Source organism: Parus major, chromosome 1 (assembly GCF_001522545.3).
Source record: "Parus major isolate Abel chromosome 1, Parus_major1.1, whole genome shotgun sequence".
Taxonomy (NCBI): Eukaryota; Metazoa; Chordata; class Aves; order Passeriformes; family Paridae; genus Parus; species Parus major.
Genome location: NC_031768.1, coordinates 23,214,310 through 23,235,566, shown reverse-complemented (window position 1 = coordinate 23,235,566; position 21,257 = coordinate 23,214,310). Strand labels below are relative to the sequence as shown.

Genomic DNA, 21,257 nt, shown 5'->3' with positions numbered 1-21,257 from the left:
ATGAGAGAAACCAATGGCAGCCTCAATTTTAGCTTAGTTTTAAACCGTGTTAGAAACACACATTTTAAGTGTCATTTGGTATTAGAAGTATCCTTAGGGAACTATTAAGATCAAGTCAGTGTTTCCAAGACACCTGAATGTTTCCTTTCGTTCTCTGCATCAGCCTCAGAAGCTGTGCAGCAGGAAGGTAAATTGGTCCCAAGAGGCGACACAGAATTTAGCTGTTGATTCTAGGGGGTGGTGCTCATTCTTTTGGATGTTTGCTGAACTGACTTACTCTGCAGCCACAGAATTGCTAAATCTGATGCAAAGAGCCTGCAGTAAAAAATGGAGGTAGGAACAGCATCATAAAATCATGAATGAAGTTTTCTAAATTAGAAAATATAGCATTGACATAAGATCCAGCTGGGGCAGTGGGAAAGACCCCGCCTGACAGACCCTGTCCAGCTGCCCTGGGGTGACCCCCATGCTCCCAGTGGCCCACACAGCAGCTGGAAGCAGCTGGCCCTCATAGTGCCCTTACAGCATTTACCTGTATTTCATTAATATTGAACAAACTATCACCCCCAGAAGGATTTCCAGTCCCTTCCACAAGTTTAATGGGAGCAGAGTCAAGTCTCTGCTGTTCTACCTTGGCACTTTGAATGTCCACATAAATAAGGTTTTCTGACTAAAGTCCTGTTTATATTTGTCATTTTACAGCACATTAAAACTGGTGTGCTGTGAAACACTCTCTTGTTGAGACACATCCTGCTGTATGGTAAACCCCGAACTATCAACACACTTCAGACCACTGACACCAACATCCTCTGCCAGATATCAGAAGTTGGCAAGAGATGTGAAGAGCCATGGAGAAACACCATGCACAAATGAAGTCATTCCCCTCTTTACTTTTACAGAGTTTTAAGACAGAGAGAAATTAGATTTTAGTTTAATGTCACACATTTTTCAACAATATCAGCATTCAGTCATAGTCTTTTACAGTTTCCTGAAACCAACTGAGAATAATAAACTTCTTTATGGTTCTTTTCTACTTCACAATGCATACCCTCACCTCCCAATTTCTTCTTCTTTTTCTAACACAATTCTTGAGGTTTGCAAAGACTTAGGACTCCTTACACATATGGACAGAATGACACTTCCTATCGGAGGTGATGGAATAGGATTTGCTTTCTTTGCTTTCTTTGTCAGCTCAGAGATGGAATCACCACATCAAGAAAACTGAGCTTCTGGAGAGGCAGTGTGAAGTCCCTCCTACTCTGCAAAGAATTTGTAACTGAGAAATTGGTACAAGATGTCTGAAGAGATTAACTGTACTGCCCAGTCATGATCACTGTGCCTCCCATATAAATATGAACATAAAATGCATGCATGATGCACAAATGCTTCAGTTTGGGTAAACTCATCAAGTATTACCTTACAATTCCATTCAGTATGTACTGCATTGGTTGAAACATACTGATTACCAAGTCTTTCTATTAACCTGTGCACCACATAAAACAGATATGAACATTTTCACATATTAGTTATACGCCACAGGTCTTCAAAGAAAACAACTATGCCTGTGCACCTAGCTCAAAGGTGTTTTCATTTCTCATTACATGTTTTCCAGAATTTTGGCTGAATTGCTGCATTCTTGAAATTAATTATATTTTCCCTAGAGGTATTTCAAGCAGGTAGTATGCGACGTCCAAGCCTTCTTCAGTCTTTTCTAATTTTTCACCTCTTTTCATGATATGAAGGGTCTGACAGTTGTAGCTAGAACTTTTCTCATATGTTGGCTCCCAAACTCCCAATCTGCAAGGAATTCTGTCACACTTGGCAAAGGGCAAACTTGTCACACTTCATAATATAACGCAAAAACTTTTTTAATCCTTGTTCATTTCTGACAAGGGGGCCCAAATACTAGCTTTCACACTTGGCTGCTGTGTATTCTTTGTGCAGACTATAAGTTTTCTATCAGTAGTGACTGCAACAAAGGTGTAACTGAAAGACAACTGTTAAGTGTTCTAATATACTAATAAGGGTCATGTTCTAACTAATTGTTTTAATACATTCTGGGATCTTTATTAATCTCCCTGGTAACTGATGGGTGGCCTGGAGGTCCAGCAAGGAGAACAAATTGTCCACAGACAAGCCCAGGCAGGAGACAATCTCTTCCAGTTGGGCTGCTCTGACTGCACAAGCACAGCCTCCTGGAAATCGTCCTGCCTCCACTCACTTGCATCCTACAGTTGTTTCTGGAGGCTTCCAACTTCAGTGTGTTCTGGCTAACACCTTCATTTTCCCACATCAGTTACAGCAACAACCACCGCTACCGATATGCCAACAACAAAAAACAGTTTAAAAATAAGTGATGAACACATTTGCAACCCAAGAACAACAGATCATGTGTACAAAGCCAGCATGGAAGGAAAGAGCTATCAAACTTGAAAACTGTGACTCACACTTTCTTAAACCACCTCCGAATAAGCAAAGGAAAACACCTCCAAGTATTTGCTTTAAGATAAGGCTGTCAGACTTGGGCAGCTGAAGATTGCAGCAATGTAGACTTCACTTGATTTCAAAGTGCAGTATGAAATGCAAAAACCATACAGGGACACAGGGGACTGAAATGATAGATTTGTAATAGTTCATCTGAAAGAAATGTAAAACTAAAGAGACAAACTTGAAGCACAAACAATTGTGCATTCAGTATCACCAAGCTTACAGACAGCTAAATCTACATACCAATCTTACGTAAGGTGAACCCACACAGGGCTACCAGTGAAGCATTTGAGGATCTAGGGAACATAGGATGTGATGTATGACAGACCCTCTGCCTCCTCTTCTTTGATGCCAATCAGACACAAGAATAGCAAAATTATTATGCCAAAACTGGAGAAATCAACACAAAGCACATTTTACTTTATTTATGTTTTACTTCATTTTTTACAGGTATGGATTGCCACAGTGTGAACTGGAATTATAGGCCAGCATGGAGAGGACAAAATTACACAGTAACTGGTATAATCACCTCTGTTTATAGTTTATGGAAAGCAAAAGTCTGACATAAAAGCTGATGGTTTAATTTGGCTTTGAAGCAGAATTACCAGTTGCTCTCCATAGGAATTTCTCTGCTTAGCCTAGTCTGCTCTTGCACTACAATAATAAGAGCTGCCTTAGCTCAATACCTGAGTTGTCTCATTCCTCTACAAAGTCAATGTAATACTGGACTATTGGACCTTCTGAGGTCCTTCTAGCCAGACACATCTTTTAACTCTGTGAATTCAACCTTGCTGTCAGAAAGGGGAAGGAGCAACATCACCTGAGGAGAGGAACTCTCAATTCTGAGTCACACCAATGAGTCCATGTTCATATAGAACATATATAGATATATGTTCTATATATAGAATATATAGAACACAGCAGGTTTGGGCTGCAGTTATAAGCTACAACTACAGAGCCCCAAACTTCCCCAGTGATACACAATGCCACATGTTCTCATTTGCTCAAATAATACATCTGACAGGTAGCTGGTACACAGATCTGGTAAATCAGGGAGAAGCCAGAGAGAACTTCACACTACAAGTGCAAAAGTTAAGAAAAAGAGATAAGGACTAATCCAGAAGCGTCAGTAGAACTATATACATTTGGATTTTACATCTGTCCTTCTCTGTTCAGCTTGTATAATTCTAAATATGTGATCCATAGGATTTTTAGGGAGAAGCTTGAAAGCAAAAGAAGTCTAACATTCACCCTTTACAGGAACTGAGAAGCCAATGAAGTTCAGATGACCATTATTAAAAGGTTTGATAGTTGGTACCCTCTTACAGAATGTCATTTTAGTAGACTAAGAAACAAAGCAGCAGCTCAAATTTCCACACAGATACTTCCAGGTTTAAGAACATTTCAAGGCATATTTTCTGTGCTGTCAATGCATAAATGTGGAAGTCTGGAAAAAACTACTGTTTTATGTCAGCAGTAGTCATGATTGCTAAAATCAGGAGCACCGACCCTACCTCAAGGATTTAGTGCTACAGCTGTCATGTTTGTCTTTTGAGCCCAAATGTAATCTCCCTAAAAATGCATGGTGTGAGAAATTACCTCCTCTAACCATCTCATTGTCCTGTAAAATGGCTGTGATGCTTCAAGGTCATGATTACACTGTGCTGTAGTAGAAAGTCATCAGAAAGAAACAATAAGAAAACAGTACATGGCTGACTGAATTCTACCTTGAACCTTTTACATATGCTTAAAACCCTTGTTCAAAGGAGGACATTTAGAAATATTGTGAATTTCACCTTAACTACTCACATTTCCACCTCCATTCTTGGATGCAATTCACACAGAAACACAAGCTAAATTAGCCATTCCCTTAGATTTATTGTATTCTTGAAACCTTCAATTCCTCCACTGTAATAGCCTATTACTGCAAGGGCTGCAATTAACAATAATCAAGAAGAATCAGTTTTCAATACATTATACCATATAAGCTTTCTAATTTCAATCACAGCTATAGAGTTTGTTCACTGTCAATATGAAGTGCAAAAGCTTTTAACAGCCAAAAAGCCTTGCAGACTGAGTTGATACCTCAGTGTACTGAGAAGACTCCTCCAACTCAAGCCTCAGAGAACAGAAAGACAACTGAAATAGTAAGCAGTATATGTGCTTTGTGTTTTGCATTTTTACTTTTGAAGAAAAACCACAAGGCACTATATAAATAAATCTATTTCGTTATCAGATATATTTTTTTTTACTGGGAAAGGTACTAGGATTCAGACAGAATGAAAGAATCATAGAATATACTGAGTTAGAAAGTACCCATAAGGATCATTGAGTCCAACTCCTGGCCCTGCACAGGACACCCCAAGAGTCACACCATGTACCTGAGAGCCTTGTTAAAATGCTTGTTGAAATCTGTCAAGCTTGATGTTGTGACCACTTCCCTGGGGAGCTTGTTCCAGTGCCCAAATACTCTCTGGGTGAAAAACCTTCTGCTATCCAACCTGAGCCTGCCCTGACACAACCTCAGGCCATTCCCTCAAGTCCTGTCACTGGTCATCAGAGAGAAGAGATCAGTGCCTGCCCCTCCTCTGCCCCTCACAAGGAAGCTGTAACTGCAGTGAGGTCTCCCCTCAGTCCCCTCCAGGCTGAACAAACCAGGTGACCTCAGCTCATACAGCTTCCCCTCAAAGCCCTTCACCATCCTCATGCCCCTTCCTTGGACACTCTCTAATTGTGCAATATCATTTATCTATTGTGGCACCCAGAACTGTCCCCAGCACTGGAGGTGAGGCTGCCCCAGCTCAGAGCAGAGCAGGACAATCCCCTCCCTTGCTGGGTTGGCCATGCTGTGCCTGATGCCCCCAGGACAGGGTTGACCCTTATTTTTACTTAATTAACAATAGATATATATATTATTTTTCTTAGTGACCCAATGACCCATTACTTGTGTGCTGCACTGCAGAATTCTCTATCTAACCACTTACTATTACTCAAAAACTTCTAGAAGAAGAAGAAAAAAGAAGGAAAAGAGACAACACTTAGTCTTCCATCTTGTCTTCTGTTTTCTAAACTAGTTTAAACTCTAAACTTCAACTTTTTCACTCAATGACTTAAGAAAACTCTCCAATCTACACACACTTTTAGTTTTTCTATTTAACTTCAACAATTGTTTTCATGGTGTTATATGAAATTCAGTGTTTTCTTGGATGTCAGAGCCTGGTATCAGAGATAAGGGCACACTCTGTGCCTCAGACTCTAATAAAATGTTTTTCTCTACTGATTTCTGTAGTTCCCCATCTTAATTTCTATCAGTGTAATTTGCGATTGAAATGAAAACATTTCAAGGTAAATGATATTGAAAGATAGATACAGAAAAGTTTGCCCTTTGTACTGAAATATTATTGGAAATCAATATGAAGCATAATAAATATACTGGAGATGAAATCAAACGCAAATTACATAGAAAATATTCTATTCTCATTCTCTTTTTATGTCATAAGAATATACTAATATCTTCTGCCGTTACAGCAATTTATTTTTTTTAATCAGTGACTTCTAACAATAACCAGAGAATGTCAGCAGTACCTGACATTCCATAAAGTGGATACCATCTTTAACAGAGAGAATAGGCTTGTGATTGCTGCCAATTTAGTGTCTTGCATCCTACTGTGGATCACCTTTCAAATGAATAGGAAGAATGCCAGGTGCCAATTTGTAGGTTGCTAATGGCTTAACGAACCTTTATTGGCATGACAGTGAATTTGTGAGTGATTAGTCCTTGTGCTTCTTCATGCTTCATACTTGAATGCCAGAGCATGCTGTGCTGTTTTCAGCTGGGGTAGAGATAATTTTCTTCACAGTGGCTGGTAGGGGGCCATGTTTGGGATCTGTGCTGAACACAGGGTCAATAATATAGAGATGTTTTTGTTATTGCTGAGAAGGGTGTGCACAGAGCCACGGTTTCTTCTGTTTTTTTACAACCACACTGGGAAGGAAGCTGTAGGTGCATGGGAGGTTGGGAGGAGACACAGCCAGGCCAGGCGACCCCAGCTGTCCCAGACATCGTGAACAGTGTATAGAAAGGGGGGAAGAGGGAGGAAAGGTGTGCATTTAGAATGCTGGAATTTGTCTTCACAAGTCACCATTACATGTGATGAGGCCCTGGTCTCCTGGAGATGGCTGAACACCTGCTCAGCCATGGGAAGCAGTGAATTCATTCCTTCTTTTTCTTTGCTTGTGTGTGTGGCATTTGTTTCCCTATTAAACTGTCTTTATCTCAGCCCACAAGTTCTCTTCTACTCTTCTGATTCTCTCCCCAATCCCACTGGTGGGGGAGTGAGTGAGCGGCTGCATGGAGCTTGGCTGCTGGCCACATGTTGGGTTAAACCACAACATATGCTCAAGTGAAAAAGTTTTTATTATTAAGTTAATATAATTACTATTAAATATTATTAAATATTATTAAATTACTATAATTTATTATTAAATGTAAAGGAAGGTCTTATGGGAAAAAACCCCATGAGCATGGAACTATAAATAAGCTTAATAGATTTAAAATGAAATAAAAAAGGAGGAGTGTCTATCTGTTCAGACCAGAATACACTCTAAAAAGCTGGATTCTTGTTTAGGGGTAGTGGTCTTCTAAATATTTTTCCTTGACATTTTAGTTTGCAAAAGTCTTTTGAATAATATACACACTGACTTTTCCAACTGCCAAAAATCTTCATATCATAGTCCACCAAAATATTTGAGAATTTTGAAAATGTGTTCAGAAGTAAATAAAAAATAATTAGGAATATGTGTGCTTTTACAAAGGTTCTCTCATAAATATTATGTTTTACACTTGTGATTGAAACAACATTTATGATTTCTAGTTAATCAAACATTAACTTTTGGTTTTGTTTGGATATGTAGAGTTAAAGTTCAAGAATGGACTTACCTACATAGAAGGCAAGCAACTCAGTGCCTACATTTTAGAAATCTGTGTTTCAAAGAAGAATCCGAAGGCTGAGTTTCTAGAAACTATATCAGTAAGAAAAAGGCATGCTTTTCAACAGATCCTTCAGGGTGAACTTATAGACACCCAAAACCACCAAAGGGGAATCATGAAGTTCAAAGACGTCTCAGTTTTTATTTATTTAGAACTTAAGCATGTGAAACAGGACTGCAAATAGCCCAGAATGTATTTCTATTTTCAAAACAGTTAGTAGCAAACATAATGATAGCATTGAGATTTTTATGCAGCAGTTTACTGTTCATTTAACTTTCTACAGTTTACTGTAATGTAAGCAAGACCAGCTAGATCCAATTTGCCTCTCAGGTCCTTCCCCAGGAGACAGCCATGCCAGGCTGGATGCTGCTTGAGATACTTAAGGTGTGTGGCAGAAGGGGACAGAGGAGTCAGTGGGACACAGAAACACAGACAAAAAATGGCTCTCAAAGCAAGCCACACACAAAACCTGTGGGCTAGCAAAAATGGGTAGCTCACAGCTCCAAGCTCAGTTTTTGTGGAGAGGAGGACATCATAACTACAGTAGATCAAAAGACAGATAAATTACACTTAGTGTGAATCTCCCTACTCAGAGAGACCCAAAATAGAGGGATGCTTTTTCTTTATTTCCCCACTTGGTACAGGCAGAGGATAGCTGTTCAAACCAAGGTAGGTCTGGGCATGTGCAGAGACAAAAACTGCAGCTGAAACAAACCAGGAAAATTTCATGGCTAAGAGAAAAATAGTCATGGAGCAGAAGCACTCCTGTGCTTAGACAGTCCATATGGAGAAGAAAATGATAGATTAAATCTACACCTTCAAGTTTATTCTTCACTTTTTGGCATGTCATACCTTTTTCTGTGAGTCTTACTTTTTCCAGTTAAATAAATAAGTGTTGTATATTAGCAATCATACATATTTTTATCAACATATTTTTATCAACAATAAATCATTTAATATTCAGTTCTCAGCTTTACTGAATTACTAAAAGTGTAAACACATGGACCAAAAGCCCATATGGAATCCTGTAGGAATTCAGATGTATTCAAGTTTCATCTCCCTGTGATTTTATGATTACTTTTGAAATGGGCTGCTTTCATCACTAAACATCTGTTACCCAATAACTAAAGGCGTTATGTTTCCCTGTGTCATAACAAAAAGATGCCCCGTGTTGCTGAATTCAGCACACATGGAGCCAAAGAAAGTTAACAACCATGCTGAATATATAGGATTGAAGTCTTGCCCTGGTTTGAAATGTCTCTACCTTCTGGGCCTTTGGAAAAGCTTCTTCATCAGCGGGTGGATTGAGACGGTTGACTGATATTTCATTTTCCTATACACAGGACAGATTAAATCACCAGCAGCATGTTGGGCAGACAGCTGCATTAGTGTCATCCAAAGTTACAGACATGATTCCCAGTCCAGAATGAATGAATTTGTCTTGTGAAAGCTTTCATTTACAGTATATACTTTTCTTTCTTTCCAAAAGCCCCAATTCACAAAATTTTTATGTACTTCATGAATTTCATATGCTCTGATCAGGCTCTTGACTTCACTATTCAGTGTCTAATGCTCATGTCTCTTAAGGATTGGACAATAAATATTAAATTGTATAAATTATAATACATGTGTGTTGTGATGTCTTCTACAGTAGTTTCCAGCAAATCAACATTTGTAAATTGTCAGTTTTGGATTACTGTCTAATGTACATTTTTCTCTTCTGATTCAAGGGAAACACTATAAAATCCTAAACATCTTTGTGTGGGGAAGTCTCCCTATTATTACATGCATAATGAGTTCCATAATTCATTTATTCTGGAAATTCATTCTGGAAGGATAAAAAATAGGCTTTAATGAAGTTTAGAGTGATAGTAAATAGTAATCTGAAGTAAAAATATATTAAATAATGCCAAGAAAGAAAGAAAACTATAGAAAGAACTATAAAATGTGAGAAATCTTTGATTTAAACTTTAAAAAGGACTGAGCATACAAAAATAAGGTAATACAGAGTATACAATACATTTTAGTTCTGTTCTGAATGTTCTTGATGATTCTGAGTTTTAAATTCCTCAAACTGAAATTAGATTAAATTGATTTTCTGGGGAGATTCCCTCTTCATGACGTCACTATGCAGGACCTTACTAATTGGTGTTATTTGTCTCATTTCCTATTAATTCAGGTTTTGACCAAAAGTTTAATTTATTTATTTGTTTGTTTATTTATTTATTTATTTATTTAGTTAGTTAGTTAGTTAGTTATTTTTATCTGGGAGCTTTCGTTTTTCTTGAAGGTTACCTGTGCATTCTAAACACACCAAAACTATTTGTCATTTTATCCTTTTCAGAGTTGGAATAGCTGATAAAAGTAAGGTTTCCCAAAAGAGTGTGTAAAATCAAGAGTACAGAGAAAAGTGGGAAAAGTTATTCAGATTACACAACTGAAATCTGATTCACCAACTGTGTTTATATTTATTGCCTTTACACCTCTTGTATAATACATGTATGAAAAGTGTGTGTGTGTATATATATACATATATATATAAAATATAAATATCCCATGCATTTATATATATATAATAATATATTATTTTTATTTATAATAATTATTCATTATTTATTATTATTCGTTATTTATTATTATTCATTATTATTTTAGTCCTGCCTCTTCAGAAGGCTGTAGCTGCAACATACAGTGTACAAAGGAAATGCTAATTAAAATAACTTTGGGAGGAGAATGGAATGAAAGAAGGTGATATTAAATATTATTCATAAGAAACAAGGCAGGAAGATTTTTAAAGGTAGAAGCAAACAAGAGTGGATTACAGTAATCTAGGATAACACAGAAGATTAATCTGCACTTTCACACAGAGATCATTCTCTTTTCCAGAGTCACCCTGTTTTAAACTCAAGACAGAGTTATTTTTGCTTGGTTTAAGGAAACTCTACCTTAATAAGGACCCAACTTGAGAGATTTAATGTTACACCCATTTTTAACCTCTTTCCTAAAAATTAAGCATAATAATGTGTTTTATTACTTTGTGTTTCTGTGAAACTCTTCTATTACTAAAATTCTCTTTCTTTTGTAAAGATATTATTTTATCTTTCAGTCTTTTCTAGTAGCAAAAATGCCTCTGAACTTCTGGCAAATAAAAGTGCAATCCTCATCCAAGGGTTTGGTGAATTTTAAAAACCAGGCATTGCCATGCTGGGAGCCTTGCTTTCTCACCATTCATCCCAGAACATGCAATATGTAAAAACCAGAAAAGCTGCCTTCAATCAGTTTGAGAAGAGGAGGTATCACCAAACATCTAAATATCTAAAAATGTAGTCTGAAATCCCAACAGCAACCAGGGTACCTGAATATGTTCCCATTCTTAATTATAAAGGTGTTTGCCAAGAAGAGACTATGCTACTCACTGTAGCCTGACAACAGGTTTCACATAATGGAGCTTTGCACTCACCAACCTGTCACTGCTGCACACATCCTGCTTCTTCCAGCTTTTCAAAAAGACTGCTGGCCAAGCTCAAACTGATGGTTGAGGATCAGTAAGTTTGCCCTGACATGTTTGCCAGACACAGGCAGTGCAATCCACTGTTTTACAGAACATCTTGTATGTAACCAACCAAGCTGTTTCTATGGGAAAAAGGACAGTAAAGCATAACCAAGCCTAATGTAATTAAGATGCAAAATCTGTTAGTAGATTTGAAAACAATGCAACAAAATAATTTAAAAACTGGTTCATTTCAGGTCAGTTTCAGCCTCAGTTTTCTGTTTCAGATTATTTATTTTTTCCATGAATATGGAGGATTATTATAACATCTCTGACTAAGGAGATTCTCCTACGAAGAGCTAATGGGCAACTCATCTGCCACCTTAAATTAAAGATATATTCTTCTTCTGAATAGATTTTGTTTCCTCTCCCCTGAGTCCTCTTTATAGCCGAAAGTTGTTCAGATGTAAATTACAGTTCAGGACCAGCCCCACCTGTATCCCTTTTTATGCTCACTTACACACCCTTTTAATTAATGTAACTGAAATTTATCATAACATTGTACATTTTACAGTGCTCATTAAAATAACTAATGACACTAAACCTTTCCATTATATTGATTATTCCAACCTTTTCAAATATCATAATACTACAAATCTCACAATAATATTACATCTTTCAAACAGCTAGAGATACTGTCATAGCAGGAAGGGAAGTGAGATAGATTTCTGTTTTCTTTCCTGCACTATGAAACAGCTTGGCAGTCAGTCAGCTGGGGATAGGACGCAATCCTGGGAGACCTACCCCGGCAGTGAGCACTGACAGAAAAGTAGGATATTGGTACCATCTTCTTTTTAAATCACCTTTTTCTGACATACCCTGGTGAGAGAAGGGAGAGTCAGGCTGTCCCCAGCCAGCATATCCCAGCACTCTAAGGGCAAAGTCACACCAGCAACTCTGCAGGGTAAGGAAGAAGCTCTGGGAGAATTGAGGAGGGCTGACTAACAGAGAGTCACTACAAAAGGACAAAGAATCATTACTAGAGACTCAGCATTATGCTAACACTCACTCATCCTGGTATTGCTGCTATTTAGAATCACAATGCTGTCACAGAATCAGCATATTGCTCATCAGAAGGATGAAATGGGTTTAAATAGGTTTAGGGAATCTGCATTTCTCTTTTGTAATGCTGATATTCACAGGAGTGCCTCTTTTGTCTCCAGACTGATTTGATGGCTCTCTGCACTTTGTACCCTAACCTACCACCACCTGCCAGCCCTGCTGACTTTATGGTACACATCATGACTGCATTACAACTTAGAGGTTTTACAGCAAAAGATACCTGCTACATAGAAAGATTTTCTGACAATCCTACATTTTGAGTAATTCAGCAGGATGACTGAGAAAATGTGGGTTACAGAATATACCAAAAGATGATAGAAACTAAAGCCAGTCCTTTAGTTTCTCCCATGTTAGATTTCAGGTACAGGACTGTCACATTCACTTTTAGCTACTGTTTTCATTGTAGCAAGCTTATCTATCAGCTCATGTTCCAAAAATCACATCTTTGAAAGCAGCCACTGTTTCTCACTGCTGTCAGTGCCAGTAACTGCACCTTTACCTCAGGAAGGATGCAAAGCCCTTATTCTCAAGAGGCCTGAATACTAAGGATCCATTTGACTACCATTTGACTAAAAACTCAGACTGAGACTTGCTCCGTTTTATTTTCTGAGTGCTCGGTTCATTTCCTAATTGCTTGTAGATGAGTCTCAGCTGATGTGCAGAACAGAATTTACTCAGCAAATACCTGTGTATGACTTGTGTGTGTATCAGAAAAGATCTGAGTCCACATGGTAATGCCACATGTAGGTGCAAGCATGCCTAGTTCGCAGTGGGAAGGAATGGGATGCTGCACTGCTTGGCTAAATCTCCCATTTTGCAGTACATTTATATGACTGATGTCAGCAAGACAAATTTCCTGCTGTCCATTTTTATTAAGGATTTAATATATCACAGAAGAAAAATTCATAGTATTTAAAGGAAGTTTAACTAGAGGTATTCCCTTGCCAGCAGTAAAGATGTACAAAATCAGTGTCAAAAAACAGTGCACTCACTTATTCATCAGCTTCTGCTTCTATACATGTCAACACTGAGAAAAATAGTTGCAGAATGGCCAAAAATGCTCACTACTAGTAGTTTGGCTGAATGTGGCCCATCAACAGCAGTAAAAACATATTGCTTTAAAACAGAGAAACTACAGTATGCTGCAAAGAGACAGCGAAGCAGGAGTCCTCTTCAATCTCCCTGGGTCAGATAAAATACCAAAGAGCAGTTACAAATAATTTTAAAAAATATTGTTAATGTAAAAGAGCAAAGATACATCATTTCACTAATTTTTAACTTACTGAGAAATAATATGAGCATATATTTAATTTATAAATTTGAGACAAAGACTAGTAAAAATTTCTCACAGCCCATTCTAAAATTAATTTTAGAGCAAACTAATGGTCACTCCTGTTAGCATGCAGTAACAGCAATGCATTTTGTGCTCAGTAGCAGCTGCTAAAGTAATCTTGGAGAAGACATATTACATTTTTCATGAATAACAAAGACAATGAATTTGTAAGAGTAAAATTATGACCAGACTCAATTGTGAAATGTCTCAGCACCAGCCACATTATAAATACATCTTTCTATAATATTAATGGGATCCAATTTATCTTACTTACCAAACCAGAACTACAACTCACCACTTCAAAATGTGTTGTTCAGTCTATGCAGCTTATGATACTTCAGAAAAACTGAACCCCTGGACTTCACCTGGACAGTCTATCTATCTAGAAGTTCACTTCTATCCCATTGTTCTGTCCTTTTCTCACTTTCTATACTACTTTTTTTCACATTTTATTCACAGAACTGCAAAACACCTTTCTTAGCTGTCTTTTACACCTATCCAATGCTGTTGATTGCTGAGAACATTGTAAAATATGATTAAGTAGACTAGAGAAACCTGTTGTAGCAAAAGCCCAACTTCCCCAGCTATACCCCAGGACTTCTGTGGGATTACTTCAGGCTCTGTCTAGCTGGGCCTTACTGACTGGAAGCTCATAGCTGTTTTGGGCCACTTGCTGTACTTCCAGACCACATGTTCCAGTTTTGCCTGAAAGGAATCTGTGTTACATGCTCCATAAAACACAACCAAAGACAGTAAATGAATGTGATATTTATTACAAAAGAATGTGTCTAATTTGAACAGAAACTCTAAGATAGGTATATTCACTGCAGAGTCATGGTTGGATGTTCCACTCGACAACAATAGTAGGAAAGCAGCTTTTATGTGTGTGAATTTAAATGTTGTTGTTTTTGTTTGAGTTATTTTTGATGATAACAATTCTTAATATACCATTTCTCATCCCAAAGCAAACAGGCAAACAGGCTCTGGGAACATTTGGCTAAAAACACAACAGACAGGCATTTGCAGGTCCCCAAGCTGCCTAAAGACAACAATCACACACTTTCATAGTCCTGGGAAAAAACCACAGGAAACAAATTCAGGACTATGTTAACTGTGGATTATTTGAGGTCCTTGCTTCTGGATACCTATTTTGTCTGTTTCAAGTGCAGGACAGCATTCCCACTTTTCCTCCATTTGACTTTCCTCTGCCTGAGGTATATTCCCTTTCTTCTTACGTTATTCAGTCTCAGCACTTACTGAACTTGATATTCTGATTCAGGTGCAACTCAAGGCCAAGTATAGGCAACACAAAACACTGTTGATGCCACTGCAATAAACAACCTACATTTCTTCAGTGTGCATGTCAAAAATAGCCTCAAGTATCTGACTTTTACAGAATGTTAAAAGTCATACCTAGTATTCTGCTCGGTTTTTAAAGAAAGTTTGGAGCTATGGGAAAATGGAGGAAGGTCTTTGTCTATACTTCTTGCACACACTAGGAGAGTGGAATGAAAGGTTGTGAAATTTATTTATAATTGATTATAAATGATGCCCTGTGCACTCACTTGAAAAGAACTTTTTGATTCATTTCCTCTAAAGATCTAAATGTGTAGGACTATACCTGAGTGATAAGCAATGATAGAGCAAATGCACCAAAAAAATGAAGATTCAGGAGTGAGTAAAAAAGGCATACCCAATCAAACTGATAAAAATTAGGATAAACTTGTCAAGTTCTTTGCATTATGTGTGTTTGTCTCAGAGTCTCCCCTTTTTACACTAATGTGGTTATAAAGAATTGCCACAAATTCTGCAAAGGACTTACCAACAACATTGCATCAGTTCTTTTCTTATATCCCTCCCTACCACACAACAGTATGGGAATTTCTGGGGGCTTCTAAAAGTCAGGATATTCTTACTGTAAGGTTTTGTTCAGTTCTGAGGAGTAAATTACAAATTCCTCAGGTTACTATCAGATGCACCAGAGATTCACACAATTCCAGGAAACTAAAAACAGAACCCAAAAGTGTGATTGCATATTTCAAAAGGACATGAACATAATTTCACAAGCAGAAAGATGACCTTCTATCTGGTGTGATTATGGGTCAAGACCATTTCCGTGCTCATAGACACGCCAATGTTACTAACAGCAGTATCCCTTACTCCAAATTTTGGCTAAAAATGAGAACCTAATTTTCAAAGTAACTTGTGTTAAATTCTGTTTCTCATGTAGGTATGTAAGAGGCCAGGGATAATCACAGAATCATAGTTCTTACTTGTTTTGAAATATATTAGTTTATTTTAATCTCGAAAGAAGTTCATTAGGTTTCTGAAGGTTTACTGTCCACACCTTATTCATTTCAATAAGAAGTTGTAACTTGTTGTATGTAGCACATGCCTGCATATTTTATTGAGACAACCACTTTATGATTATTATTTTGTATTTTACTTCAAGACAGATGAACAGAACAAGAACGCTTTTCCTCTGAAACTTTTACTGCACAAAGGAAAATATCATACAACATTAATATGTACCTTCTTTATCATCATGACGTATGATTGCATCCTGTATCATATCAGCAGGATTAAAACGAACTCGTTGATTCCTTCCATGTTTCAGCTTCTTCCCGTAGCCCTCCCGTTTCTGGAAAGCTTTTTCTCGTTCGTAATATGCCTTTATTTGGTCACAGCGCATCCGCTTGACCAGCCGTTGCCGCTGGCCGAGGGGGAGGGACTCCAGCAAGCACTGCTCAATTTCCATCTCATGGGTCCGAAAAACATTACATAGCTGGAAACAGCCTGCAAGAAATTAAACACAAGCAAATTTAGATCTTGCTTTCAAATGTGCCATCAAACCTCCACCAGTTATTTTGTTGTTCTAACCATGTGCAAGTCCATCATGTAAGCTCCTCCTACTCGACCAAGGCTGACTATAAAGAGCCTATGTCATTATAATTTACTTTTTGAAAATAACACATAACTCATTTCTTTAAATCATGGATGCATTTTTTTAAAAGCTGGCTCAGTTCACGTGAACAAATGTGAATAGAAAGAAGTCTGAAAGTTCAAATGTGAGATGGGCAAAATACTTAAATATTTCAGTACAATTCAAATGGCTATCATTTGCTTACAAACAAGAAACTACTATCAAAACTGATGCTAGTTCGATGCCCGTGCCTCTTTTTTATTCATTTTCATCTTGCTTTAGGTTGGCAAATTCCTGTATTCAGTGAGAAGAAAAATCATCATATCACAATTTCAATGAGTTCATTAGCATGCAGCAGGCACTCAGGTAACTACCTCTTAAAAGCATCAGTCATTTCAGATTCCTAACCATATGTATAACTTTTTTCTAATTTTTAAATGTTTTTGATTACACAGAGGCATTTGATCCTTCTAATGAAACCATCATATACTAAAACCTTCATGCAGAAACAATCATAAATGTGTCTTTGAATCAGTTATTCCTAACATTCACAGCACTTCCTTTATGTCAGATTCTTTTTTTGTTTTTACCATTAAATACGGTATTTTTGCTGACTTTCTTTATAATAACTGCTCTTTTCAAGTATGTTCTCTTTTCCAGTGAAAGCGAAGACCATGAGAGACTTGAGTGCTGCTACTTGCTTTCCAAGGGACTGTTATGTTACAAAAGGAGGCTAATGGATTGTCAGATAGTTTTATTGCCCAAGTCCTTGAATGTGAATCCACATCCATCAACAATGTGCCCACTACCCTCCACTAAGGCCTTTTGATGTGGTGGCTACAGACCATCCCATCACTTCTGATTCTCATGTTCTACTCTATGTATACGAATTTCCTTCAGATGGAGGCTAGGTGCTCCAATTTGTAACTTCTAAGGACTTTTTTCTCCATAGTTTGCAGTAAGACCTCTTGAAGAAAATGCAGACTTAATTCACCTTGGGTAGTTAAGAAGTACTAAAATTAGCATTACTCTGCAACTTAATGAACTATTTTTGTCTACCTGTTTTGGGTAGTTACATCATCAAAGGATCATTATCTCATTGAGGGCATACCTGAGTAGTGCTGACTAAATGACCACTTTGTTTTCTTCCTGTGGATTGACACATTTAATCCATTGAATACCATTCAAACCCTGCTCTAAAGGCATAATTAACAATGCCCTGACAGGATTTTGCAAAGCTCATGTCATCACAGCACATAAAAGCATCACAAATATTTATTTATTTTCATTTAGAAAAGGACAAGAGAGTACTTTTGTCTGCATTCTCTACAAAGGAGGTGAAAACCAATGATTTTCTTTTTACATCACTCACTGTTTTTGAGTGTCCCATTCATCTTTTTTTAACATGTTTTGGTTTGCTTTAAAGGCACAGTATTCTATAAATTATTATGTATCACAATTCCATAATAAAATATAAAATTATAGTCTTAGGTCTGCATGAAAATCACTTTATATATTCTATGTATAACATAATATATTTATTTGCTAAATTATTTGTTACACTAGCTCATAAATTAGAGATAATACAAATATTATATTATATATTATATGTATTCACTATAAATTACTACCCATGGTCTCAAAGCAGACTTCCTGAAACTGAGGAGCACACATTTATCCAAAAAGTGCCCAGAATGTCTCTATGACAGAAGCAGACACAGAATACAGCTCTAAAGTTCAAGTTCAGTCAACTACTTTTAACGTAGGCTACTCTCTCCCTATAATTTCTGTTCCTTTCTTAGCATGCCCTTCTAGTTAGAAGATGAGTTGTCAAACTAAAAACTGGAAACAAGTATTGGCTTGCATTAAAGCAAAACACAAACCCTTTCTTCTTACATGTCAAAGCCAACTCCTCTGTATAAAACAAAATTTTCCACTTGACCTTAAATGATATGTTTCATTTCATAGCAAGAATTATATGTTTCATTTCTTTTATTTCCTTATTGGAAGACACAAGGAAATGAAAGAGTAACTCTGTAACACCACAGAAGATGTATCTTTATTCCTGGCTTCAATCCCAGTGCTCAGAGCACTCAATCCCATAGAGGAGCTACACTCAGACCATCCTCCTCAGCCTCAGGTAGTTTGCAACTGCACCTTCTTTTTCTCATGATAGGACTGTGGAATAAGCAAACCTCAAATCTTCTCTATTAGAATTGTTCTGCTGTGTACAAAATATTTCAGCAGCCAAGCCTTTAACCTACACAGGCCTTTTGGCTTGTAACACCCTAAGCTTATACCCTAACACTTCTAAATGTGGTTATAATGTTTGCCAGCAAGGCTCATAGTCACAGAGGAAAAACCTGAACTCACTGTGTTAAATGGTGTTTGCCTGAAGTGGGGAGAACACCCCTGCTCTGCTCATCCCTTCTCTTTCATGAAGGGAAGAAGGAGCAGCCTTGCACTTGAGCTCCAACAGGCTGCAACTGAACTTGATGTTTATATTTTGAAAACTCATCTGAGGCTGATATTTTTGGCTGCTGTCCTTGTCATAGCTGTAAATCTGCACCATTTGCTAACCAAAGACTTTAATGGTATCTTTGCTTTTCCTCAGCTTAACTCATGGGCAGTCTCTGCTCTCAGGAGGAACTGGTAGCGTTTGCTGCCATATCACAAATGAGGCTGATGCAAGCTGCAGGATATCTTTGCCATCACACTGCTGTCTTCATCCAAGGCAAGAAATCAAACAAATCAGCTCAGTGTCTTGGTCAAACACAGCACAGCAAAACTGCTCTCACAGGCAGATTCCAGTTTCAGGCAGGATGTTCCTGGCTTAGTGTCCTCTGTCTCTCCATTGAGATGACTTTCACCTTGTATGAATCTCTTTGTATTTGCTCTATGAAGAACATGTTTGACTGCCAAAAGTGGCCTCACATAGCAGTTCCCAGGGTGTGGCTGGAGTCAAAACAATTCAGGCCAGTTGAGGACTCCTGATCCATTTGGACACTGGTCTCAGCAGAGAATTAATGAACTGAAGATGGAATTTCTTTTCTCAGCACATCTGGAACCTCATATAGCCCACATGAGTGGGTGCATATAGCCTACCTGACTGTGGGTGTAACAGCTGAAGGTCAGCAACCTCATTAGATTAAACTTGATTAAGAATCATAGTATAAATGCATACAAGACAAACTCCCAGAATGATCTTTCAGGTGCTCATCTCTAAGGAATGCACCACTGAGTCCCACTTGTAGAACCTGGCAGAACTCTGCTCTGTGGTCCTACTGAGCAAGGGAACTGATGATGGCAGAAGAGGCAGAGCTCTTTTCACACTTCAAGAGAGCTCAACTCAAACACAGGGTGTTTATAGACATGCTTCTGGAGGAAATTCTGTGGATGGCTTAGTACCACATGCAGCATGGGATAATTCACTAACACTGGATCTGATAACTTTGTCTTGTCTACTAGTACTGATAACCTCCATTAATGGATTCTACAAGTTGTCTGGTGAACTGTTTAAGTGCTGCACTGACTTCTATCAAAAATACCTCGAGCTCTTTTGGTGGTCATTATTCCTTGTTACTACTGTCACTATTAAGAGGACTTCAGCTTTTTCATTTCTGTTAGTTATCCTGGTAGCCCTCCATTGCTCTCATTTTGTTGCCTCAATGTCCATCTTAGACTGGTGGGACCAAGACCACACATTTGCAGATGCATCTTCAGCAGCCCCAAGCAGCAGCAGACAGTAAGTTCCCTCCGTCTGCTGGCCAAACTCCTCTGAACATAGCCATGAACATATGTGGTTTCCCCGATTTATCACCAGCACATACCTCAGATCAGTGCCCATTGTAACCCCTGCACACTCTTTAGCAGGACTGCAGCTCAAGGCAGTCAGTTCCCAGCCTGTACCAAGATACAGGGTCTGCCTCACGCATGAAAATATGCACTTCCCCTCTTGAGCTGCCCAAAGTTTCTGTCAACCCAGTCCCCAGGGTTAAGTTCTCCCATTTGAAGTATGCCAACTAGTCTGTCCTAAGTGAGCATTGCCAACAGTAACAACAGCTTTAGCTGTAAAGAAACCCTCCAAGAAAAAATAGCTGCTAAAATCCACAGCTTTATAGGTGGATGTAACCAGATACTGCTTAGAGAATGACAACTCAGATACAGACGGATTCCAAAGAAAAGCTGTTACAGCCTCCTAAAAAGGTAACATGTGCAGCAGGTCTGTCCATCCTTTCCTTCCCCATTTATGGGAAAACTGGCACAAGCTGCCACACTGATTTGGTACAAGAACACTGTATGACCCCCATTCAACAGCAGAAGATTGATGGAAAATATGATCCCAAACAGAGCTGGTTTTGAGTGTGTTAGTCAGGAGGCAGTATGGTAAAGATTTGTAGGTAGAGAAAAAGGTTGCCCTCTGAATTTATTTGCTTAAGGGATTATGTCTCATGACATACCAGATTTGAAGATCATTTCATGTGGTTCTTGCCTCAGTGCATGACAAATTACACTAATGTGCAGGGATTCGATAAGGTCACTGTGTTGGTCAGGGCAGACTGCACTGGAGAGCACACTGGCAGTGTCACCCATGAAAAAGATAGCAAGGTTTAACAGGCTATTATTTATTTAATGGGATATTCTGGACAAAAATCACTAGATTAAACATGAGTGTCAGTATCAATATAGTTTTAAGGTCTGAATCTTCTATATAAACACACAATATAGAAACTCTGATAGAACACTGAAATATCAAAACCAGAGAAACTTTTACCATATTACACTGACTACTAATTAGTACAGGACAAAGGAAGTCATTACCACTGTAAGCAACAGAAAAAAAAAGTTTCAATGATGTTTGCTAGTGAAGAGCTGCTTCATTGACTGGGTCCACCATGAACCACAAGAAAGA

At 38.0% G+C, this 21,257-nt stretch overlaps 1 protein-coding gene across 3 annotated transcripts in view; it reads right to left on the bottom strand.

Annotated features, from left to right (window-relative positions):
• Nucleotides 1-21,257, bottom strand: part of MYO16 (myosin XVI) — a 363,582-nt gene that overhangs the window by 248,392 nt on the left and 93,933 nt on the right. For all 3 annotated transcript variants that reach the window (XM_015633144.3, XM_015633135.3, XM_015633117.3), the window contains exon 2: nt 15,955-16,218. In XM_015633144.3, coding sequence (XP_015488630.1) covers nt 15,955-16,180 — 226 coding nt within the window. In that variant the 5' untranslated portion in view covers nt 16,181-16,218. The remainder of the gene's footprint in view (nt 1-15,954; nt 16,219-21,257) is intronic.